General features: G+C 44.5%; 1 protein-coding gene across 1 annotated transcript in view; it reads right to left on the minus strand.

The window, feature by feature from the left end:
* The window catches only part of LOC139576045 (PH domain leucine-rich repeat-containing protein phosphatase 2-like), a 57,231-nt gene extending 35,531 nt beyond the window's left edge, over window positions 1-21,700 (minus strand). Inside the window, exons 1-3 of the mRNA XM_071401658.1 lie at window positions 21,381-21,700; window positions 17,335-17,615; window positions 4,077-4,210 (exon numbers count right to left, since the gene is read on the minus strand). Of these exons, the coding sequence (XP_071257759.1) occupies window positions 4,077-4,210; window positions 17,335-17,615; window positions 21,381-21,575 (610 nt within the window). The 5' untranslated portion in view covers window positions 21,576-21,700. The remainder of the gene's footprint in view (window positions 1-4,076; window positions 4,211-17,334; window positions 17,616-21,380) is intronic.
* Between the last annotated feature and the right edge of the window lie 1,932 nt (window positions 21,701-23,632).

Below are 23,632 nucleotides of genomic sequence, written 5' to 3' on the forward strand. Positions count from 1 at the left end.
CAGATTTGCATGACTCAAGGCTGAGGAGCCAGTGTCGGACCCTGGAAAATCTCTAGCAGTTGATTGCTGACTCACATCTAGAATCTGCATATAATATTGAGAAGAGAAGGTAGAGAGATGCAGAGACGCTGCTCGGGGGGTGGGGGGGTCATGTCTCATGAGTAAGAGCACTCTTCCTCTCCCCCTGGTTGTGCCATCCCTCTCCTACCCCCTCCTCCTCTCCCTCCCTCTGTTATTCAGTTCATCAGTTAGTGACACCAGGAAGTAGTGTACTGTAATCCTGCTCCGTCTGCTCTCTGCTGACCTGTCCCTCCAGGCACTGACCATTACAGATGGGTCAGTATGTAATAGGGGCCCAGCAGACCCCTGTGTGAGCAGCAGCCCAGTGGGCTCTATGGCCTGGCTGCTGGACCCCCTACGGTTTGCTCTGGCCCCTGTGTGAGCAGCAGCCCAGTGGGCTCTATGGCCTGGCTGCTGGACCCCCTACGGTTTGCTCTGGCCCCTGTGTGAGCAGCAGCCCAGGGGGCTCTATGGCCTGGCTGCTGGACCCCCTACGGTTTGCTCTGGCCCCTGTCAGCGCAGCTTAGTGCTTCAACGCTGTTTACTTAGTTTTCATTGGTATTTTCTGATAAGATCCTGGCAGATCAATAACTCATTAGTTGACTAAACTTGGTCAGCCCTCATATGATTAACTCCCCTCTGCTGAGACACTAAGGCTCCCAGGCTGGATGTGAGCTCCAGAGCACCGCAGCAGAACCAGGTACGGACCGGCTGAGGTGAAGCCAGACCCAGTGGACCAGTGCCAGGACTCACATGCCCCCTCAGAGCTGCAGCTGTACGCCATCCCCCAGGTCTCTGGAGCACTGTTTTCATAGAGAGTGCTTTATTAAGTCAGCATTTATTCATGTTTACTCCCCACTCCATGTTTGTTTTCATCTCATTGGAGCGCCACAGCAGGCTGTTGTGAGTGGGCAACAGGGCTGTGGTTCGGGGGGGCCCGGAGATTAGATTCCTGTACAAATAGAGCCGTGTGTATTTTAATAACTCACACAATGTTCCCTTATCAACACCTCTCTGACATGGAAAGAGAGAAGGAAGTCATAAACCTGTGCTTAGCAAAACCCTTCAACACCTCTGCAGTGTGAATACCAACACATTTTAGAACGGTGCGCACAGCTCTTGCACAGGCATGTACACCAACATACAGCACAGTGAACGCAGGATTCATGGTCACACCTTAATAGAAACACACTTAATTACGTATAAAGCTGAACTATTTAAGGGTGGTAAATGCTTTGTCATGTGTCAACTGATCACCCTTATTCCACCCTTTATATAGAATGGTATATGCTTATAACAACTGATTTGTGAAGCCTTAGAAAGGGTTTACAAAGACATCATTAAGTGTCAACATACTGACAAACCCTTCCTATGATGGCTGTACTGTTTACAGCTGCGGCAGAGATCCCCTCATCAGCTCAAATCAGGAGGTTAGGTTACCCCTGACAACGGCTGTCAGGCACCTGAGAAAGAGCTATGTACAGCACAGGGTTGTTATGGAGTTCTCCAACTAACACAGCCCATCTATTTCATCACCACTGTGTGGGTGGAGAGCTCTTTAACAACCCTTTAGATGTGTGGGTGGAGAGACTTGTTACCCCATGACTGTATGGGTTGAGAGTGGAGACATTTTACCATAGTTCTGTATGAGAGTCCTCATCTGATCCAATCCAGCCACCCTGCTAGCCTAGATAGGGTACCAGTGTTCCCTGTGTTTTCCCACAAGCAGCTAATAAAAGGTGAGGGAGATCTCTCCCAGGGCTTGGCCAACCTCCGGGCCACAGGTCTGCTCTGCTCAATAACACCACGGCACAGCCAGCTCTCACAGGACTGGGCCGAGCAGGGGAGAGACCAGCGCTGTTCTGTTCCCACTGTAGCCTACACACCGTGACTGAGAATGAGGTCTGCAATGTGCTGGAGAGCCGACAGCAAGACAGAGTTACAGCACTGAGAACCAACCAGACAGACAAGAGGGGCATGCTTTATTCTCAATACAAAATGCACATACACTTTAACTATAGTTTTAGTCTATTTTAGTACATAGTGACAGTACATGCACTGAAACAGCCTGAGTATGTTCAGAAGGATTTCTCTGGGAAGTATCGCGAGGCTGTGTGGTGAATACCTGAGCATGTGCAGTCAGTGGATGGGGAGGGAGTGGCTCTTTCACCACATGTGCGTGTGACAGTGTGAGAGAAGGCTTTGCCAGCCAGAGATTGTGGTCACGCTTTCTTCCCCTCGCGCTCTAGTTCCCTCTAGTTTTCGTTCTCTCTCTCTTTCATTCTCACTGTCTCTCACCACAGCATGGGCGCGGCCACAGCCCCAGCCAGTCAGACAGTGACACTGACTTAGCAACACAGTGCTAGGCCCAGCCAGTCTCAACCTGGTTATTAATAGGACAGGCATTACAGAACATCAGGTCCCCGCTCCTCTTCCTCTTACAGCAAAGCCTATCAGGACTGATAAGAGGATCATTAGACCTGCCACTACCACACAGGATCACAAAGAGGGAGGAGTGTGAGACTCGAGGTGTGTGAGAGAGACAGAGAGACTGACTGAATGATATGGACACATCACACCATTGTAAATACATCTTCCCCGTCCCCCTAAGGGGACCAGTGTGTTAAAATGAACCAGCATGCCACATCCATCCTGTATCTGGTGCCATACATCACAGTGACTCAAGGTTAGTTAGTTACTGTTGGGGCTGTGACAGAGCGGTGACACTGCCAGCCAGGCCCACAGGTTGACGTTTATTGTCATGAGTCTTGTCCTGGGGGCTAAACTGAGCAATTTCCCCTTAGTTTGGCCAGCTGCAAAGTCAAAATTGACTATATTGAAAAATTCATGAAACAAAAATGTGATTTTTGGTCTTAAATAAAGGTTAATAAAGAATTATCTAGGCAACAAATTCTTATTTACAATGACTGCCTAGGAACAGTGGGTTAACTGCCTTGTTCAGGGGCAGAACGACAGATTTTTACCTTGTCAGCTCAGAGATTAGATCTAGCAACCTTTCGGTTACTGGCCCGACACTCTAACCACTGTTCCTAGGCCGTCATTGAAAATTTAATTTGTTCTTAACTGACTTGCCTAGTTAAATAAAGGTGAAAAAAAACAACGAAGAGTTTGGTTTTCAACTAGCCACGTGCTAGAGTTATCGGCAGGCAGACGAGCAGTATTCATTGTTGTAGTACGGATAAAGCCCGAGCTGGAATGGAAAGCTAACTGAAGCTGGCTACCTTCAGAAAACCCTGAGTGGATCTAGCTTGCTTCGTAGTTTACCACTCTGGCCCTGATAAACCAGCCTGATTCCTCTTAAAGTACTAGACAGATTGAGACTAGCTGGGTGCTGAAGCTGAGTGTCTTCACTCAGGTGTTAAAGTATAGAGAGGCGCAGACAGAGAAAGCATAATCTTTTAAGTGGAGAACATGAATTCTTCTAAGTACAAAATGCTGCTCCACAATCTCTGACAGACCGATCCGCCAGCACGATCAGGTGTGTCTTGCTGCCAGTATGAAAGCTAAAGTACAACAAGCCCAGGCCGCTTGGCTCCTGCAAACAGACAGACAGTATACAGACCCAGACACAGAGATACAATATTAACAGATATGCATAGTTTCCTTGCCTATTGAGGTTTCTAGCATGATAATACGAGAAAGAGTACAATTTTTCCCCCAAAGTTACAAAGACTGTTACATGCATAAAAAGGTTACGCAAAAATAAACCCCAATCCAGGTGAGTGAAGCCTACTTCATTAAGTCAGGGTAGCGCTAACAGCCCTGCAGTTGGGAGAGTAGTGGAAAGACACAAACGTCATCACAAACACACCGGCACACACACTATGGACCAGAAAAACAAGACCCATCCCAGAAGCTGACAGTTTAGACTGCTCCATAACCAACAGAGCCAGGTCCATTGACAGGGCTCCAGGCCTGGTTCGAGCAGAACAGGCTGAGTCCAGTCAGAACCCAGTGAAGGAGAGCCTTGACAGGCCCCCTGGGTCACTACTCACCACTGTAGAAGCGGATCATGCAGCTGAGGTCTGAGTTGGCCGCCTCTCTCTGAACCCGCAGAGGGTCCTGGTAGCCTATAGCAGCCAGGTAGTCATACACCATCTGGAGAGGGCGCTCAGAGGGGTCCAGCCTCCTACAGTGACAGAAATAGAAACCGTCAGGATATACGCCAATCACAATCAATACCCTTAACAGACACCCAGATTCTCCTCGACACGTATAATTAAATTTGTACATCTTTGCCTCCACGCTTGGAATCCAACCAAAGGGGCATAGTTCATCAACCATTTCTGGCACACATTTGCATGCGCGCAAGCACACACACACACACACAAGCAGAGACATTCCAAGCCATCATTCCCTGTGTTATGACAGGTAAGGTCCAGAGGACAGCTGTCATGCCAATCAGCAGAGCTGGACACAGGCGTTTCACTTTCAGACTTGGGGAATTGCTGAGGCTCCTCTATCAAAACATTTACAGAGTCCGACTCCGTGCCGGATGTCAATCAAGCAGAGAGAGAAACTATCTCCGCACAGGTATCAGGTCCAAAGTTTGTAGTCAGATATGGAGGAAGAGCATCCTTAATCATATGAGGCACCTGCTAATGACCAACATGCACTCTAATAACAATAGCCCATCTAAATAATGCGTCTGAATGGTATGGTGATGTGATTGAACCCCTTTCTTTTATTGTCCTGTGTGAGACCTCTGCCTTATTGCCCTAATGAAATCATCAGCTCATTCCATGGCTAATCCTGTTAAGGGCCTCTCATGCTGCTATCAAACATGAGGTCTGCTGTGCCCGCAATCTGTGACCCCCAGCCTGTCACTGGCAATGGCATGCCTTCAACACAACACCGCTGATCTGCACCTGAACACACCAAGGATATCTGCTACAGAACCACCGTGAAGACATTACAGCCAGAACCACTGTGAACCACTCAATAAAATGTGTGAGGGTATTTTTCACAATGACCCACTGTCTATGGAAGCCCCAGCTTTGCCCAATAATTCATAATATGCTGTAAATAAATAAGCCTCAGATTTGACAACTCTTTGTGGCATACAGTGTGTGATTGTGTTGCTTATTCTAACGCATCTGTAACGCAGGTCAAATAATGTTGAATTCTTATCGTTGCTAGTGAGATTCCAGTAACCAATCATATTATACTATTGATATGTTTAAATTGACACCTATTACAATTCAGCTGTCAGAAGCTGTATGACGAGCAGTTTATTTTACATTTACATTTAAGTCATTTAGCAGACGCTCTTATCCAGAGCGACTTACAAGTTGGTGCATTCACCTTATGATATCCAGTGGAACAACCACTTTACAATAGTGCATCTAACTCTTTTAAGGGGGGGGGGGGGGGTTAGAAGGATTACTTTATCCTATCCTAGGTATTCCTTAAAGAGGTGGTGTTTCAGGTGTTTCCGGAAGGTGGTGATTGACTCCGCTGACCTGGCGTCGTGGGGGAGTTTGTTCCACCATTGGGGTGCCAGAGCAGCGAACAGTTTTGACTGGGCTGAGCGGGAGCTGTACTTCCTCAGAGGTAGGGAGGCGAGCAGGCCAGAGGTGGATGAACGCAGTGCCCTTGTTTGGGTGTAGGGCCTGATCAGAGCCTGAAGGTACGGAGGTGCCGTTCTCCTCACAGCTCCGTAGGCAAGCACCATGGTCTTGTAGCGGATGCGAGCTTCAACTGGAAGCCAGTGGAGAGAGCGGAGGAGCGGGGTGACGTGAGAGAACTTGGGAAGGTTGAACACCAGACGGGCTGCGGCGTTCTGGATGAGTTGTAGGGGTTTAATGGCACAGGCAGGGAGCCCAGCCGACAGCGAGTTGCAGTAGTCCAGACGGGAGATGACAAGTGCCTGGATTAGGACCTGCGCCGCTTCCTGTGTGAGGCAGGGTCGTACTCTGCGAATGTTGTAGAGCATGAACCTACAGGAACGGGTCACCGCCTTGATGTTAGTTGAGAATGACAGCGTGTTGTCCAGGATCACGCCAAGGTTCTTAGCACTCTGGGAGGAGGACACAATGGAGTTGTCAACCGTGATGGCGAGATCATGGAACGGGCAGTCCTTCCCCGGGAGGAAGAGCAGCTCCGTCTTGCCGAGGTTCAGCTTGAGGTGGTGATCCGTCATCCACACTGATATGTCTGCCAGACATGCAGAGATGCGATTCGCCACCTGGTTATCAGAAGGGGGAAAGGAGAAGATTAATTGTGTGTCGTCTGCATAGCAATGATAGGAAAGACCATGTGAGGATATGACAGAGCCAAGTGACTTGGTGTATAGCGAGAATAGGAGAGGGCCTAGAACAGAGCCCTGGGGGACACCAGTGGTGAGAGCACGTGGTGCGGAGACAGATTCTCGCCCCGCCACCTGGTAGGAGCGACCTGTCAGGTAGGACGCAATCCAAGCGTGGGCCGCGCCGGAGATGCCCAACTCGGAGAGGGTGGAGAGGAGGATCTGATGGTTCACTGTATCAAAGGCAGCCGATAGGTCTAGAGCCAATCAAAACTAAATACTCTTAGTCCCTTTCCTAACCTCACGTTATAACACCAGTTGGCTCCAACAAAAAAAAGTTAAATAAATAAAAGAGCTAGAGCTTCACGTAACGTGAAGAGCTACCGCCATTCGATGGAAGAAAAACGAAGTTTCAAATTGTTGAGAAGTTGTATAAAACGTCACTAAAAAAAGCGAGAACTGGATATTAACACTAATTTATCTATACATACGTGCTGTGAAGGGATTGAGGGAAAGATTGGCGCCAGGATTTGGTGAGTTCTCAAAAGGATAACAAGCTGATAGCGATTAGGCTAGCTAAGCTAATTCTAGCATTTTGTGCGTGTTCATACTGAACCAAGCATACGCACAAGCCGTTAACATTTAGGCTAGCTCAGTTATCGATCAATTGAAATAGCATACCTTAAGGGAACTCTATGGCGGGAGCCGTATGGTCGGTGAAGAAAGTCCCATTGCGAATGTACGGTCCCTTACTAGACGTCCGGCGACGTTTTTAAAAATCGCGGACGGCGTCGGGCCGCGGGCGGGGGAGAGCTCTTTCGGGAAGTCATCGAAGAAAACGTCTCGGACGTTCGGTTTCCGTTTTATAAAAGTTTTTGACTTTTTTCCGCATTCTCGAAAATTCCCACAAGAGGGAAAATAAATCATATTGCAAGCGCACGAGCACGTGGCAAACACGCGCAGCCTTTTCTCCTAAACGGAAAATATTTCTAAGACGAAACTCGGCGAGCGTAGGTTTGGAGTAACGGGCAGTTGGCCCCGAACAAGATCGCGTCGAGGCCTCGGCGCTTTTTGAGTTATGGCCATTTTTCTGGGATTAAAGGTCAAAAACGCAAGTAGGGTGCTAATTTGACCGCTTCACGTCAAAGTACATAAGCATACGGTGTCAGGAAAAAAAGAACCAGCCGTTTATCTATCGTAATTTAAGAGAAATCGTACATTGACCATTTGGTGATGTTCACAAAGAGGATTTTTCCCCCCAAAAAATTCACAGATCCAGTTGCAGTTTGTTCAGACGAACATTTTTAAAGTGGGTCTCGAAGCTCTGCGAGAATTCTGTGATTTTATGTGATTTTATGAAGTAACACATACTCATTTAACCCTCTGTTAATAAGTCAGTTCTTAACATAAAGACTTAAAACTCTATATTATATAAGAGCCTACCCCAAGGAGGGTATGTGTTCACGTTCAGCTTCCTATGTCAACTGGAAGTACCTTAAAATGGTGCCATAGGGTCAGGTTTGAAGGGTAATTAAGGTCAGATCTTTTCAAAACTTCACTTGTGTGATTAGACAACCCTCATGAACTGTAATCAGTCATTTCTCCCAACAGATGTCAAAGAAAAGCTCTCTCACACAAACACACACACACAAAAAGCAAGGATGGAGTGAAAAAGTACGGTGCTTAAAGACACACAAAGCCTGCAATGGCATTACTATTATCTCCAGGCCGTGCCGAGTTCAACGAGATGCCCCGCTTGACCGTAGCTCGCTCGGTCTGAGCGCAGCGACAGTGACAAGAAGACAGAGCAAAATGACCCTTTGACCTCAATGTCAATTTTATTTGCTTTTGGGAGACAGAGAGAGAACCGTTAAGGTTAGAAGCACAATTTGACCTCAGGAATGTTCTTAAGGTCCTCCCGATCTGTGCAAGCCTAACCTTGACCTTGTGGCATTAACCCTTAACAGTTAAAAGAAGGTGTTTACATCAAACAGTTTACAATGACATTTCGCCCCATAGGAATACATTGACTGCTCCTCTAAATTCAACCTGAAGCCTATGTGGGTTATGAATGTCTTATGAACCTGTCTTTGATGTCAGTCCATCAGGCCACCATGAGGTCTACCTGTGTCGATTCTAAGCTTCCTGGAGCAACCGGAAGTGGTTAAATCACCCTAAAAGTGTTTACCATACCCAACCTGCAGTTTGAGAGAAATAGTGCATTCAACCCTATGTAAATCAGTAAATTTTTAACATACAGACTGAAAACTCAGGATTCTGTAACAGCATACTCCAGTGAGTAAATGTGTTTACTTTCAGCTTCCTGTGCCAACCGGAAGTGCCATAATTGGTGTCAAAAGGGCTGTTTCGAAGGGTTAAAAATGTCAAATCTTTCCAAAACTTCATATTTGTGATTAGGCAACCCTCCAGAAACGGTAAATCAGTCATCAGTCTGGTAAAACGGTAAATCAGTCCCATCAGATTTCAAAGAAAAATTTACACACCCAAACAGAAATGATGGAGGGACACACTGAGGGGCTAAGAGGCAGACAGTGCCTGCGGTAGTTACTTTTGTTCCAACTTTTAAAAGAACCGTCAGACCTAGAGTTCTGAAACTTTGGAAACCTGTTCTAGACCTCAGGTTGATTGTGCACGGTGAGTTGTGGCTCTAGAAGGTTCTCGGACCGATAAAAAGCCTTGTGTATTTGCAATGTGTTCAATTCATTTTGAGCTTAACGAAACTGGCGACATTTAGAAAAGTCCCAGAGTCTCAAGACTAGGTGCATTGAAACCGGCTCGGCTCATAGAGACAGACCCCAACATGTCTGTTTGATTGCTCATTCAAGGACCCCGTAGCAAGGCAATGAAAAAAGTGGAATTTCAGCACCAATTAAGGTATTGCTCGGGCACCGAATGACCTATCGAGCCGAAACTTGGGATTCGAGGTCGCCTCACATAGGGCTAAACATAATGTGAGAATTGGACCCGCAGCTAGAACATAACTACGTATTATTTGTTTTATTATGGTTTAAATGGAAGGCGCTGTGAATTTTGGGCCTGCTCTGAAATTTGTGATAGTTGGCTTCTAAAGGAGTTGGTAAAAGTGAGTTTGGTGTCAGATGGTATCAGTTTGGTGTCTGAATATATCTATTTGACTGATGGACACCGACTTGCTAGTTGACTTTTGTGCATTTGCAATATGTTTCAATGGGGTACCATCACAAAAAGCGACATGATGAAATTTAACACAACGAGCGATGGAGAGGAACCACTATCACTGCCCGGCCATCCTGAGGTCATCAGGCCGTTCAATTTTGTATTTCTAAAGTATTTAAAGAATGCACGTTACATTTGCAATATGATTCAACACATCATATTGCAAACGTAACAGTGTGTGTTATGTTTGCAATATGATTCAACACATCATATTGCAAACGTAACAGTGTGTGTTACGTTTGCAATATGATGTGTTGAATCATATTGCAAATGTAACGTGCATTCTTTAAATAAACCCTATGTGGGTTATGAATGTCTTATGAACCAGTCTTCAATGAAAATCCATCAAGCCACTATGAGGTCTACCTGTGTCGATTCTAAGCTTCCTGGAGTAACCGGAAGTGATAAAATCACCCTAAAAGTGTTTTGCCATACCCAACCAGCAGTTTGTGATATATAGTGCATTCAACCCTGTGTAAATCAGTCAGTTCTTAACGTATAGACTTAAAACTCAGGATTCTGTAAAAGCATACCCCGATCAGGATATGTATTTACTTATAGCTTCCTGTGCCAACCGGAAGTGCCTTAAAATGGGGTCATAGGTGCTGTTTGGAAGGGTTAAAAAAGTCAGATCTTTCCAAAACTTTAAGTGTGTGATTAGGCAACCTTCATGAACTGTAAATCAGTCATTTCTCTAAACAGATGTCAAAGAAAAGCTCTCTCTCACACACACACACACACACACAGCAAGGATGGAGTGAAAAAGTATGGTGCTTAAAGACACACAGAGCCTTAAATGCTTTTAGGGGGGATCCAGACTTCCATACCCGCTCTGGGAGCACTATACTACGGGCAAAAATCAATGGGTGCTGGCCTGAATGATTTATGGAGGTTTGGGGGGTGATACGTTTTTTCTAATTTATTCACATTTTTGACTTCATATTAAATCAGATTGCAAATGCACAAAACATATTCCTTAAGTACAAGTAAACATTTTTTTAAAATATGATAGTAAAATGTGACAAAAGTATTTTCATACAGTTCTTACACATGTGTAATTGACAAAAAAAAAATGGAAAGAATTTCGAAAAATGGTCCAGAAAGCACTTTTTTAAGGGGGTGATAAGTTTTTGCCAAAACTTTCAAAATTTCAAAATTTTACTCTTGGGTCTTGACTTGCGTTACAATAAGCCTATGAAAAATTAGGATAGAACACACTCGCCCACTATAGGATTTTTGGGGTGTTACACAGCTCATTTACAATATGGCATTTGCCATCAACTTTGGATGAAACACCGCCAGAAGTAGTGTATTTGTCCATCGTGTATATGCTCCGCCCACTGCCAATAACTTGCCATGTTATTTTGTACAATTGGGGGGGGAGTTCCCTTACAAACGTTAGTAATCATGCATGGCAAACTATTTTAGTTTTCATACTTTTATAAAATGTGACTAAATAGCATCAATCCATTTTGGTACACTTATGTTTTAGATGACTTTATAAGAAATTACGTGTAGGTGTAAACACTAGTACTTTTCATTTGCCCGGGCTAGTTATTGTTCAGTCCACATGAGCTATAGTGCTATAGTTAGTGTAAAGCACTTTGACTAAGTTTTATTTTCTTATTCCTGAAAGAGATTAAAGCTAAGCACTATATTAATGGTTATATGAAAAGGTACTCATGGTATATATATATTGTGGGATCCTGTTTGTAAAACAGGTCAGGTTTTTTGAGTATGGATTCAGTTCTACCAAGGATGCCTGAACCCAGGACATCAATAAGATTTGCATGCAAAGATTTATTTTCCTTGGAAAACACTCAATTTACACTGCCATACTACAGTGTGTTAGGATTTTTCTTACAAGGCATCATTCATTGCATTGGGATTGTTATAAGCACATGCCGCCTGCTATAGACCACCCTCTGCCCCCAGCTGTGCTCTGGACACCATATGTGAACTGATTGCCCCCCATCTATCTTCAGAGCTCGTGCTGCTAGGCGACCTAAATTGGAACATGCTTAACACCCCAGCCATCCTACAATCTAAGCTTGATGCCCTCAATCTCACACAAATTATCAATGAACCTACCAGGTACCACCCCAATTCCGTAAACACGGGTACCCTCATAGATATCATCCTAACCAACTTGCCCTCCAAATACACCTCTGCTGTTTTCAACCAAGATCTCAGCGATCACTGCCTCATTGCCTGCATCCGTAATGGGTCAGCGGTCAAACGACCTCCACTCATCACTGTCAAACGCTCCCTGAAACACTTCAGCGAGCAGGCCTTTCTAATCGACCTGGCCGAGGTATCCTGGAAGGATATTGATCTCATCCCGAAGTAGAGGATGCCTGGATATTTTTTTTAAATGCCTTCCTCACCATCTTGAATAAGCATGCCCCATTCAAGAAATTTAGAACCAGGAACAGATATAGCCCTTGGTTCTCTCCTGACCTGACTGCCCTTAACCAACAGAAAAACATCCTATGGCGTTCTGCATTAGCATCGAACAGCCCCCGTGATATGCAACTTTTCAGGGAAGCTAGAAACCAATATACACAGGCAGTTAGAAAAGCCAAGGCTAGCTTTTTCAAGCAGAAATTTGCTTCCTGCAACACAAATTCAAAAAAGTTCTGGGACACTGTAAAGTCCATGGAGAATAAGAACACCTCTTCCCAGCTTCCAACTGCACTGAAGATAGGAAACACTGTCACCACCGACAAATCCACTATAATTGAGAATTTCAATAAGCATTTTTCTACGGCTGGCCATGCTTTCCACCTGGCTACCCCTACCCCGGTCAACAGCACTGCCCTCCCCTCTGCTACTCGCCCAAGCCTTCCCCATTTCTCTTTCTCCCAAATACAGTCAGCTGATGTTCTGAAAGAGCTGCAAAATCTGGACCCTTACAAATCAGCCGGGCTAGATAATCTGGACCCTTTCTTTCTAAAACTATCTGCTGAAATTGTTGCCACCCCTATTACTAGCCTTTTCAACCTCTCTTTCGTGTCGTCTGAGATTCCCAAAGGTTGGAAAGCAGCTGCGGTTATCCCCCTCTTCAAAGGGGGGGACAATCTTGACCCTAACAGCTACAGACCTATATCTATCCTACCCTGCCTTTCTAAGGTCTTCGAAAGCCAAGTCAACAAACAGATTACCGACCATTTCGAATCCCACCATACCTTCTCCGCTATGCAATCTGGTTTCAGAGCTGGTCATGGGTGCACCTCAGCCACGCTCAAGGTCATAAACGATATCTTAACCGCCATCGATAGGAAACAATACTGTGCAGCCGTATTCATTGACCTGGCCAAGGCTTTTGACTCTGTCAATCACCACATCCTCATCGGCAGACTCGACAGCCTTGGTTTCTCTAATGATTGCCTCGCCTGGTTCACCAACTACTTCTCTGATCGAGTTCAGTGTGTCAAATCGGAGGGTCTGTTGTCCGGGCCTCTGGCAGTCTCTATGGGGGTGCCACAGGGTTCAATTCTTGGACCGACTCTCTTCTCTGTATACATCAATGATGTCGCTCTTGCTGCTGGTGATTCTCTGATCCATCTCTACGCAGACGACACTATTCTGTATACTTCTGGCCCTTCTTTTGACACTGTGTTAACAACCCTCCAGGCGAGCTTCAATGCCATACAACTCTCCTTCCGTGGCCTCCATTTGCTCTTAAATACAAGTAAAACTAAATGCATGCTCTTCAACCGATCGCTGCCTGCACCTGCCCGCCTGTCCAACATCACTACTCTGGACGGCTCTGACTTAGAATATGTGGACAACTACAAATACCTAGGTGTCTGGTTAGACTGTAAACTCTCCTTCCAGACTCACATCAAACATCTCCAATCCAAAGTTAAATCTAGAATTGGCTTCCTATTCCGCAACAAAGCATCCTTCACTCATGCTGCCAAACATACCCTTGTAAAACTGACCATCCTACCAATCCTCGACTTCGGTGATGTAATTGACAAAATAGCCTCCAAAACCCTACTCAATAAATTGGATGCAGTCTATCACAGTGCCATCCGTTTTGTCACCAAAGCCCCATATACTACCCACCACTGCGACCTGTACACTCTCGTTGGCTGGCCCTCGCTTCATACTCGTCGCCAAACCCACTGGCTCCAGGTCATCTACAAGACCCTGCTAGGTAAAGTCCACCCTTATCTCAGCTCGCTGGTCACCATAGCAACACCCACCTGTAACACGCACTCCAGCAGGTATATCTCTCTGGTCACCCCCAAAGCCAGTTCCTCCTTTGGCCGCCTCTCCTTCCAGTTCTCTGCTGCCAATGACTGGAACGAACTACAAAAATCTCTGAAACTGGAAACACTTATCTCCCTCACTAGCTTTAAGCACCAGCTGTCAGAGCAGCTCATAGATTACTGCACCTGTACATAGCCCATCTATAATTTAGCCCAAACAACTACCTCTTTACCTACTGTATTTATTTATTTATTTTGCTCCTTTGCACCCCATTATTTCTATCTCTACTTTTTCTATCTCTACTATCTCTACTCTACTTTTTTTTTTACTTGCTATATTGTGTTTACTTCGCCACCATGGCCTTTTTATATTTTAATTTTATTTATATATATATTTTGTTTGCCTTCACCTCCCTTCTCACCTCACTTGGTCATATTGTATATAGACTTATTTTTCACTGTATTATTGACTGTATGTTTGTTTTACTCCATGTGTAACTATGTGTTGTTGTATGTGTCGAACTGCTTTGCTTTATCTTGGCCAGGTCGCAATTGTAAATGAGAACGTGTTCTCAATTTGCCTACCTGGTTAAATAAAGGTGAAATAAATAAATAAAATAAATGCTACACTTAAACACCTTTCAGTGTTTTTTGATAGGCACAGTCACTCACATTCTATTCCATGTCATAGTGGTTTATTAGTCAGTATTTGTGAATTGAGTGGATTCATGTTTATTGTATTGCTATTGAACTTTGAAATCAGAGAGACCCTCAGATTAAGACAGAGTTGGGGGCACCCTAGTAAACTATAGGCAGGATATATGGCCGATATCTATTGTACCATTGATGTTCTTCAATATTTACGCAAGGTGATACGTTTTTTTTGGTAAGTATTCTTATTTACAAGCCAGCATTCTTTTCCTAAATGATTCAGTAGTCTGGTTTTCATTTCCCCCTACTGCTCCAGTAGCAAACCTAACTGGTCCATTACAGTTTAATCTTAAACAGTAGCCCATAGTGTTAAGCAATTGTTACACATGACCACTTTAGAAGAAGTCATCATTGGCTCTCTCCATACATTCTAAGAGAGAGACCCACCCTAGTCGGGAAACGCCTGATAGCTAACTTCCAGCGCAGGTCCTCTATGTACTGTAGTTTATGATTACCATGACGCTAAGGCAGAAGTGACTAGTTTCCAGCCACAGCCCTTGTCACACCAGGGCGATGGTGAGGTGACACAGCGTCTGGTGGCTGCTGTGGCACTTCCTTGCCCACACTCCCTCTGCCAGCGGGGTCTAACAATCAGGATCATGTCTGCTGGTCACACACAGTCGTGGCCCCAGCACCTCACACAGGATTTAGACAGAACCCTGGCAGGCTCGGAGGGATGACTGTCAGTACAGGACTGCCTGTAGACCATTCACACAAGCTCTGAAAGCATGTATATTTATTCACAAATCCACTCGCCTCGTGACCACGAGTACAGGAGGCTCTAAAATCTACAGTCGCTTAATCTCTCAAAAGACACCAAAAAGCTCCTTTCCTTCATTTGGGTAGCTAGATACTTTCCCTTAATTTGTTGTGTATATGTGGGTGTTCTTAGACATTATCCAGAATTTTGGTGAAGTATATATCTATTTTAAACCTAGCGCTTTGCGCAAGATGTGTCAAAGTGTAGTTCACACATGCATAATCCATGTTCCCTAGTTTGAAAGGGATTTTACTGGAAGCTGTGCAGCGCCATTTTCCCTAAATTGTCCCCCACGTATGGCCAGCCCCCTAGCAATTAGAGTTTCAGCCAATGAGCTTTAGTTCCTCTGCATTTGAGTGACAGCTAGCAAGATGCACACACAGCAGAGAGAGCGAGAAATAACGTGATGCACACATCTACACATTTTCTGGAACCATTTTTGGCTTCTAAGTGCTACTTTCAGAACTACTGGCTAAAAAGTATACAAAGTACCGGAAAAACTCTTACTATGGGCCTTGAAATTGTAATAACAAGAATACAACAAACACTAATAATAAAATCAAAAGGTACATGAAATGACTCAGTGTTGACACTTCCACCAGGCAGCACAGTTATCCAACAGTCTTCAGGGTGTGGGAGGAGACAAAATGGCACTACTGAGATAAATCTGACATTGTATCACCTGTATGTGAAATGACTTCGATCAGAGTTCCCTTAAGGAGAGAGAGGAGAAGCCTAGGTGGTTACAGAACCAAACCTGAGAGGTTTTCAGGCTCAAATAAGAAAGAAAGAGACATGCCTGTGCTGATCCAGTCTTTTCAGAAAAGCACTTTACCAGCATAGTACTAAACTGCCAGTGCATATCCAGCTGTATTAATAGAATGTAGAAATGTAATTCACGTGGTAGAGGGCTCCAGCTGGTAAAATCAATACCATAGGGGGAGGTAAAGAGCATCCTACAGCAAGGTGTGTAATTCACTACAAATCTCAGTCATGTTATACCTTGTTTTTCTTCTGCACAACACTAAACCACATGACCCATTTAGTGCATCCTGCTGAGCGTTTAAACAAAAATAGTCTTAGAGGGAGTGAAAAGCATTCCCTTGCCTGGCCTGACCAAAAAAAGCCAAGAGGAGAGCAAGTGGGTGTAACCAGATTATAGCCTGTGTCAGAGGCATCATCATGAGGAGTGAAAATGTAAAAGTGCTGTCATAAACAGCTGTCAAGTCACTGTCCGTGTCAGAATACCCGTACTTGCGTTTCTAAATAGTAGGCGTTTTGGATTTGGGTATGCGAAACAAATGTTTTATAATATGTGCATTTTCGAAAATGTTGTATGCTTTAAATGCCAGGATGTCATTCTCATTTTGGCTTTTCATCTAGTAGAATTCGCTGCACACTATTGAGGAAGAGAATGGTCTTTCGAGACTCACATGTGTTTGACAACAGCTGATAATCAGGTGAGGGGACGTGCTGTATCAAAATGAACGAATAGCGGTAATCAATGCAATTGTGCATTAGATGACACATTCTAATTAGAAGGAGCCTAATATACTGATATTTGTTGTTTACTGCATTCTTTTTTTTACTAAACAATACGTTCTAAATAGCATGTAGTACGATTATTACACAGGATGCAGTTTAAGTAAGTAGTAGGCAAGACAGATTTTGGACACGGCCACCGGAACGTGCAGAATTGTGGGCCACATAGGTCAGTCAAAGTCTAGATCTATGAGCCTGCTCCTGTTCTAGATAAGCAGCATAGTTCTCATAAGCACTCAAGAAAACAGAGTACAAACCTGGCACAATGTGTAAAAATAGAATGGAGGATTCGGCAGTGCCAGAATGAGGTAATTTGTAACTACAACAGTATGAAAAGGTTTGAGACTGATGTAGCTTTGAGACTAGGTGAATAAAGCACAAAGATGTGATATTGAACATGAATGGGATTGTTTAGAATTGGAATTTAACACTGTAGCAATAAATAGAACCAATGACACTATGAGAATGCCATCTAACATATTCAAGAGTTGTGAACATAACACCGTGGTACTAGACGTGAGTGTCAGTGGGAGAGGAGAGTTGTAAAGGTGAGTTACCTGAGCAGGTCTCCATGGAGCTGCAGGTATAGTCCCTCTACTTCTCTCTGGGCACACAGCTCCTCCACCGTGGTAGTGGTGGAGCATAGCACCAGCCGCAGGTCTGCCTGGAGGGTGGAGGAGGCCGGTGGGCCCGAGGCTGGGGGCTGGGGGTCAACTGTTCCCCCGTACAGACACACACAGCCTCGCTGGGCATCCCCCTTCAGCCAATCCCGCTCCCGCGATCCAAAGCGGGTCTTCCTGGTAACACAGCCTCTGCTCCCATTCCTCTTCATGTTCCGCTGGAGAAACAAACATTAGATGAAAAGACTGCCACCACCGATACACTGTAAATATATTGGGCGTGTAAAAGAAGACAAGTTGTCTTGCAGCAGCCTTGCTCTGAATCAAGGATATCTCAAGCTGCATCATGTTCCAACACATCCAGAGGACAAATTCAATTAAGTCAATTTGTCAGGTTGGCAAAACAAAGTTCAAATGAGATTACCTGCAAAAAGCTCATGGGCATTGGTGAACTTAAAACGGGGTCCTTGCTAAATCTGTGAGCCCAACTCTGAATGACGTGTGCAGCGTGTGTCAGAATCACTGGCCTTATTTTCAAATCTGGAGAAGCTCGGAACAAATATTTACACAGGGCAAGAATGGCACTGTGTGAACTGGACCCTGGCTTTTGAGACTGGTGACCAGGCATTAGGTCATTAGTCAGACACTGATGAAGTCATCCTCCCACGATGCCCTGCATTCCCACAGCTGCCCGGCACAGGCAGGCAGCTGCTGGCATCCACACTACACTGCACCGCAGCACACACACACACACACAACAGAGTAGACAGCAGGGCCCCGAGCCGCAGCTCTTCAGCACGGCAGCTCCAAAGACACACACAACAGGCCTCAATGTGCAATGACAACACACACAGCTCAATGGGTGACAGGCAACATATGCACACACTCTCTCCCAAAAGCAGAGAACCTCACTATGTGCAATGACAACATATACATCAATGGCGACAGGCAACAAAGGCACACACCACAGGTCTCTCTATGTGAGTCTACAAGACGGGCAAACTCATTCACAGAGAGGCTGCCACGACCCTGAGCATCGACCATTTCCCAGACAGTCATTGCCCTCATTTCACTCCATCACCCCTACAACCATCCAAGGCCAGAGGGCAAAGAAAATCTGTCAAATAAAGCTCCAACAACTCAGTGATCAGAAGATCAATTAACAAACCATGTTCTGAGATGTCAAACAGGGATAAACATCAGTGCATTCATTAAGTATTCAGACCCCTTGACTTTCCACATTTTGTTATGTTACAGCCTTATTCTAAAACACAGCCTCATCAATCTACACACACACACAAATACCCCATAATCACAAAACAGGTTTAGAATTTTTTGCACCATATTTACATAACATTCAGACCCTTTGCTATGAGACTTGAAATTGAGCTCAGGTGCATCCTGTTTCCACTGATCATCCTTGAGATGTTTCTACAACTTGATTGGAGTCCACCTGTGGTAAATTCAATTGTTTGAACATGATTTGGAAAGGCACACGTGTCTATATAAGGTCCCACAGTTGACAGTGAATGTCAGAGCAAAAACCAAGCCATGAGGTCGAAAGAATTGTCCAGCTCTGAGACAGGATTGTGTCGAGGCACAGATCTGGAGAAGGGTACAAAAAAAAATGTATGCAGCATTGAAGGTCCCCAAGAACACAGTGGCCTTCATCATTCTTAAATGGAAGAAGTTTGAAACCCCCTAGAGTTGACTCTTCCTAGAGCTGGCCACCCGGCCAAACTGAGCAATCGGGGGAGAAGGGCCTTGGTCAAGGAGGTGACCAAGAACCCGATGGAAACTCTGAAAGTGCTCCAGAGTTCCTCTGTGGAGATGGGAGAACCTTCCAGAAGGCCAACCATCTCTGCAGCACTCCACCAAATCAGGCATTTATGGTAGAGTGGCCAGACAGAAGCAACTCCTCAGTAAAAAGGCACAACAGCCCACTTGGAGTTTGCCAAAAAGGCACCTAAAGGACTCAGACCATGAGAAACAAGATTATCTGGTCTGATGAAACCAAGCGTCACGTCTGGAGGAAACCAGACACCGCTCATCACCTGGCCAATACCATCCTTACGGTGAAGTATGGTGGTGGTAGCATCATGCTGTGGGGATTTTTCAGTGTCAGGACCAAGGGAAATAGGAACAGAGCAAAGTACAGAGATCCTTGATGAAAACCTGCTCCAGAGCGCTCAGGACCTCAGATTGGGGCAAAGGGTCACCTTCCAACAGGACAATGACCCTAAGCACACAGCCAAGACAACGCAGGAGTGGCTTTGGGACAAGTCACTGAATGTCCTTGAGTGGCCCAGCCAGAGCCCGGACTTGAACCCGAGTAAAGGGTCTGAATACTTAAGTAAAATGTAATATTCCCGATTTTTATTTTTGGTAAATTTGCCAACATTTAACCTGTTTTTGCTTTGTCATTAAGGGGGTATTGTGTGTGGATTGAGGGAAATAAACTATTTAATCCATTTTAGAATAAAGCTGTAATGCAACAATTTAAAAAAAGTCAAGGGGTCTGAATACTTTCAGAATGCACTGTACCTGAATTTGTCCAATAGAAACTCATTTGCAACTGTTGGACTAAAGATTACACCCTAGATCAGCTAAATGCAGGCAAGAGTGTGCAAGGCGGTTTTGAATGTGTCACGGTCACCTGGATTACTAAAAAGAATCTCGACATGTGCACCTGCCTTGTAAACTTTCATTCATAGGCTAGTTTAACGAACCTCATGATGAGTAGGTACAGGGAAAGTATCATGGAGTAGCCTAAACCTATTGAGGTTACATTGAGCTGGGTGAATAGAATATGAATGACAGTCAACCAATATGCTGTAATAGAAATAAGGCCATGCTCATGAAAAACAATTATCATCCTCCATCATCATAATGGCACCAACCGCCACTGATGTGTATAAACTCACCACTCATTGGTTTAAATCTTGGTTGGTTGAATACACGGCTACTGTTAGTTGCAGCAGCAGCCATTCATGATTCAATGAACATAAAAGGTAATGGTCCTTCCAATGAAGTTGTCTTTTCGATATTTATTATTAGTGCAATTGTAACTGGAATGTGTCATTCTCCATGACAATATCACATGAGAGATTGGTGAGATAAGCAGTCTATCCATAGAAGCATGGATGAGTTCCATGTCAGCCTATGAAATTTATTTTCTAAATTATTATGCATGGGGATAATTGGCACAAGCCATTATGATTTATGTAAATGGCCCTAATGGGTTCATGAGTGACATAATGGCGGAAGAACAGCACACGAATGAGTAAGGAAACAGTTAATCACATGTCTTGTCAATTGTGCTTGCTCACTGAGGGCTCGAAACTACTGAACAATCTCAGTCCAAGATTTCGATGGGGCCTACCGGTGGTCCGTTAGCCTACGCAAAACCGAGTCAATAGGCTATTTAAGAATTTCAATGTGGATTTTATCCAATGACAAACATGTAGCCTAAATGGCGTAACACATTGAAACGTTTACAAACGTTACTCTATCCATAATAGCTTAAGCTATTCATTTTCAGCAATAAACAGCAAGTTAAAACGTGTTTTGACATGTTCTGATCTATAGCCTAGGCTATATTGTTGTCATATTTGCAAATGATACACAACAGCAAATATAGTATGAAACATTTACAGTAGGATAGACTAACAGCTTAGCACGACAATATGTAGCAACATCTCGAACGACTGCCTACTGTAACAGTTCAGTCAAATGTTTTTGTTACAATCTAGAAAGAGTTACAGTGAAAGGAAGCTGCTGGCGATATGGTTCGATACATTGTTGCACTCAACGCTATACTTTCAAAGCCAACATAATTATCACTATATAAGAGAACACCAATGATGCTCAAACTGGATGACGCGTGAGTATAATTTCACACGCACTTCGGCCCTGTTAGAACCGGGAACTGTGCGATTGTAGTATTTTGATAAACCTTCAAATTTGACCTGCTTGATAGTTACCTTTAGAACGCGTATCCCCGTTCCGACACGGTTTCCTGTACCATTGCGGTCGCCACGACCTGCAGCTTGATTAGATCCCGCTTCGTAAACCAGTGTGTCCGTACAACCCCTGTTATCTTCGACACCACCTTTTTTTCGCTCCATGACGGTGCCATTGACCGTGCCCGGTATATTATCTTCTTCCTTCATTTGCATGTGTATATTTAACTACAAAACCCCCAAAAGAACGTGGAACATGACTGGTAAATTCCAATACATGCGGCAGCTGAAAAATACCATTCTCGTTCGGTGCGACGCCATAACGACTCTGAACCTCACCGCTGTCAGATAGACCCAATCAATAAACATTAGAGAGGCAGGGTAACATATTATTCATAAGGCACTGCCCATTTCAGAGTCGAGGCGTACTGAATTATTCATTAGGTTTCCTATACACCTATTACACGTGTGCTTTACCGCATTAACGGTCTTGCGATTTTGATTTAATGCACTCAATGTAGTCGTGGCCAAAAGTTGAGAATGACACAAATATTAATTCCCACAACGTTTGCCGCTTCAGTGTCTTTAGATATTTTTGTCAGATGTTACTATGGAAAACTGAAGTATAATTACAAGCATTTCATAAGTGTCAAAGGCTTTTATTGACAATTACATTTAGTTGATGCAAAGAGTCAGTGTTGACCCTTCTTTTTCAAGACCTCTGCAATTCGCCCTGGCATGCTGTCAATTAACTTCTGGACCACATCCTGACTGATGGCAGCCCATTCTTGCATAATCAATGCTTGGAGTTTGTCAGAATTTGTGGGTTTTTGTTTGTCCACCCGCCTCTTGAGGATTGCCCACAAGTTCTCAATGGGATTAAGGTCTGGGGAGTTTCCTGGCCATGGACCCAAAATATCGATGTTTTGTTCCCTGAGCCACTTAGTTATCACTTTTGCCTTATGGCAAGGTGCTCCATCATGCTGGAAAAGGCATTGTTCATCACCAAACTGTTCCTGGATGGTTGGGAGAAGTTGCTCTCGGGGGATGTGTTGGTTCCATTCTTTATTCATGGCTGTGTTCTTAGGCCAAATTGTGAGTGAGCCCACTCCCTTGGCTGAGAAGCAACCCCACACATGAATGGTCTCAGGATGCTTTACTGTTGGCATGACACAGGACTGATGGTAGCGCTCACCTTGTCTTCTCCGGACAAGTTTTTTCCCATATGCCCCAAACAATCGGAAAGGGGATTCATCAGAGAAAATGACTTTGCCCCAGTCCTCAGCAGTCCAATCCATGTACCTTTTGCAGAATATCAGTCTGTCCCTGATGTTTTTCCTGGAGAGAAGTGGCTACTTCGGTGCCCTTCTTGACACCAGGCCATCCTCCAAAAGTCTTCACCTCACTGTGCGTGCAGATGTACTCACACCTGCCTGCTGCCATTCCTGAGCAAGCTCTGTACTGGTGGTGCCCCGATCCCGCAGCGGAATCAACTTTAGGAGCTGGTCCTGGCACTTGCTGGACTTTCTTGGGCGCCCTGAAGCCTTCTTCACAACAATTGAACCGCTCTCCTTGAAGTTCTTGATGATCCGATAAATGGTTGATATAGGTGCAATCTTACTGGCAGCAATATCCTTGCCTGTGAAGCCCTTTTTGTGCAAAGCAATGATGACGGCACGTGTTTCCTTGCAGGTAATCATGGTTGGCAGAGGAAGAACAATGATTCCAAGCACCACCCTCCTTTTGAAGCTTCCAGTCTGTTATTCAAACTCAATCAGCATGACAGAGTGATCTCCAGCCTTGTCCTCGTCAACACTCACACCTGTGTTAACGAGAGAATCACTGACATGTCAGCTGGTCCTTTTGTGACAGGGCTGAAATGCAGTGAAAATGTTTTTTGGGCATTCAGTTCATTTGCATGGCAAAGAGGGACTTTGCAATTAACTGCAATTCATCTGATCACTCTTCATAACATTCTGGAGTATATGCAAATTGCCGTCATACAAACTGAGGCAGCAGACTGTGAAAATTAATATTTGTGTCATTCTCAATTTTTGGCCACGACTGTAGGCGATTTCTTATAATTGCCCTAGAGGCTTATGATACTTACATTTTGAAAAATGGTATATCTTTACATAAGCACTCATCAAATTATTCCTCATAGGGAATAAGAGCAGTCAATATCCCATTTCATTATGGTCTAAATTGGAACAAGTAGATTAATGACAAAAATACCCTGTTAAAAAGGCATGTCAAGATATGTCAATAAGGCA

The sequence above is a fragment of the Salvelinus alpinus genome, chromosome 5 (genome assembly GCF_045679555.1).
Source record: "Salvelinus alpinus chromosome 5, SLU_Salpinus.1, whole genome shotgun sequence".
NCBI lineage: Eukaryota > Metazoa > Chordata > Actinopteri > Salmoniformes > Salmonidae > Salvelinus > Salvelinus alpinus.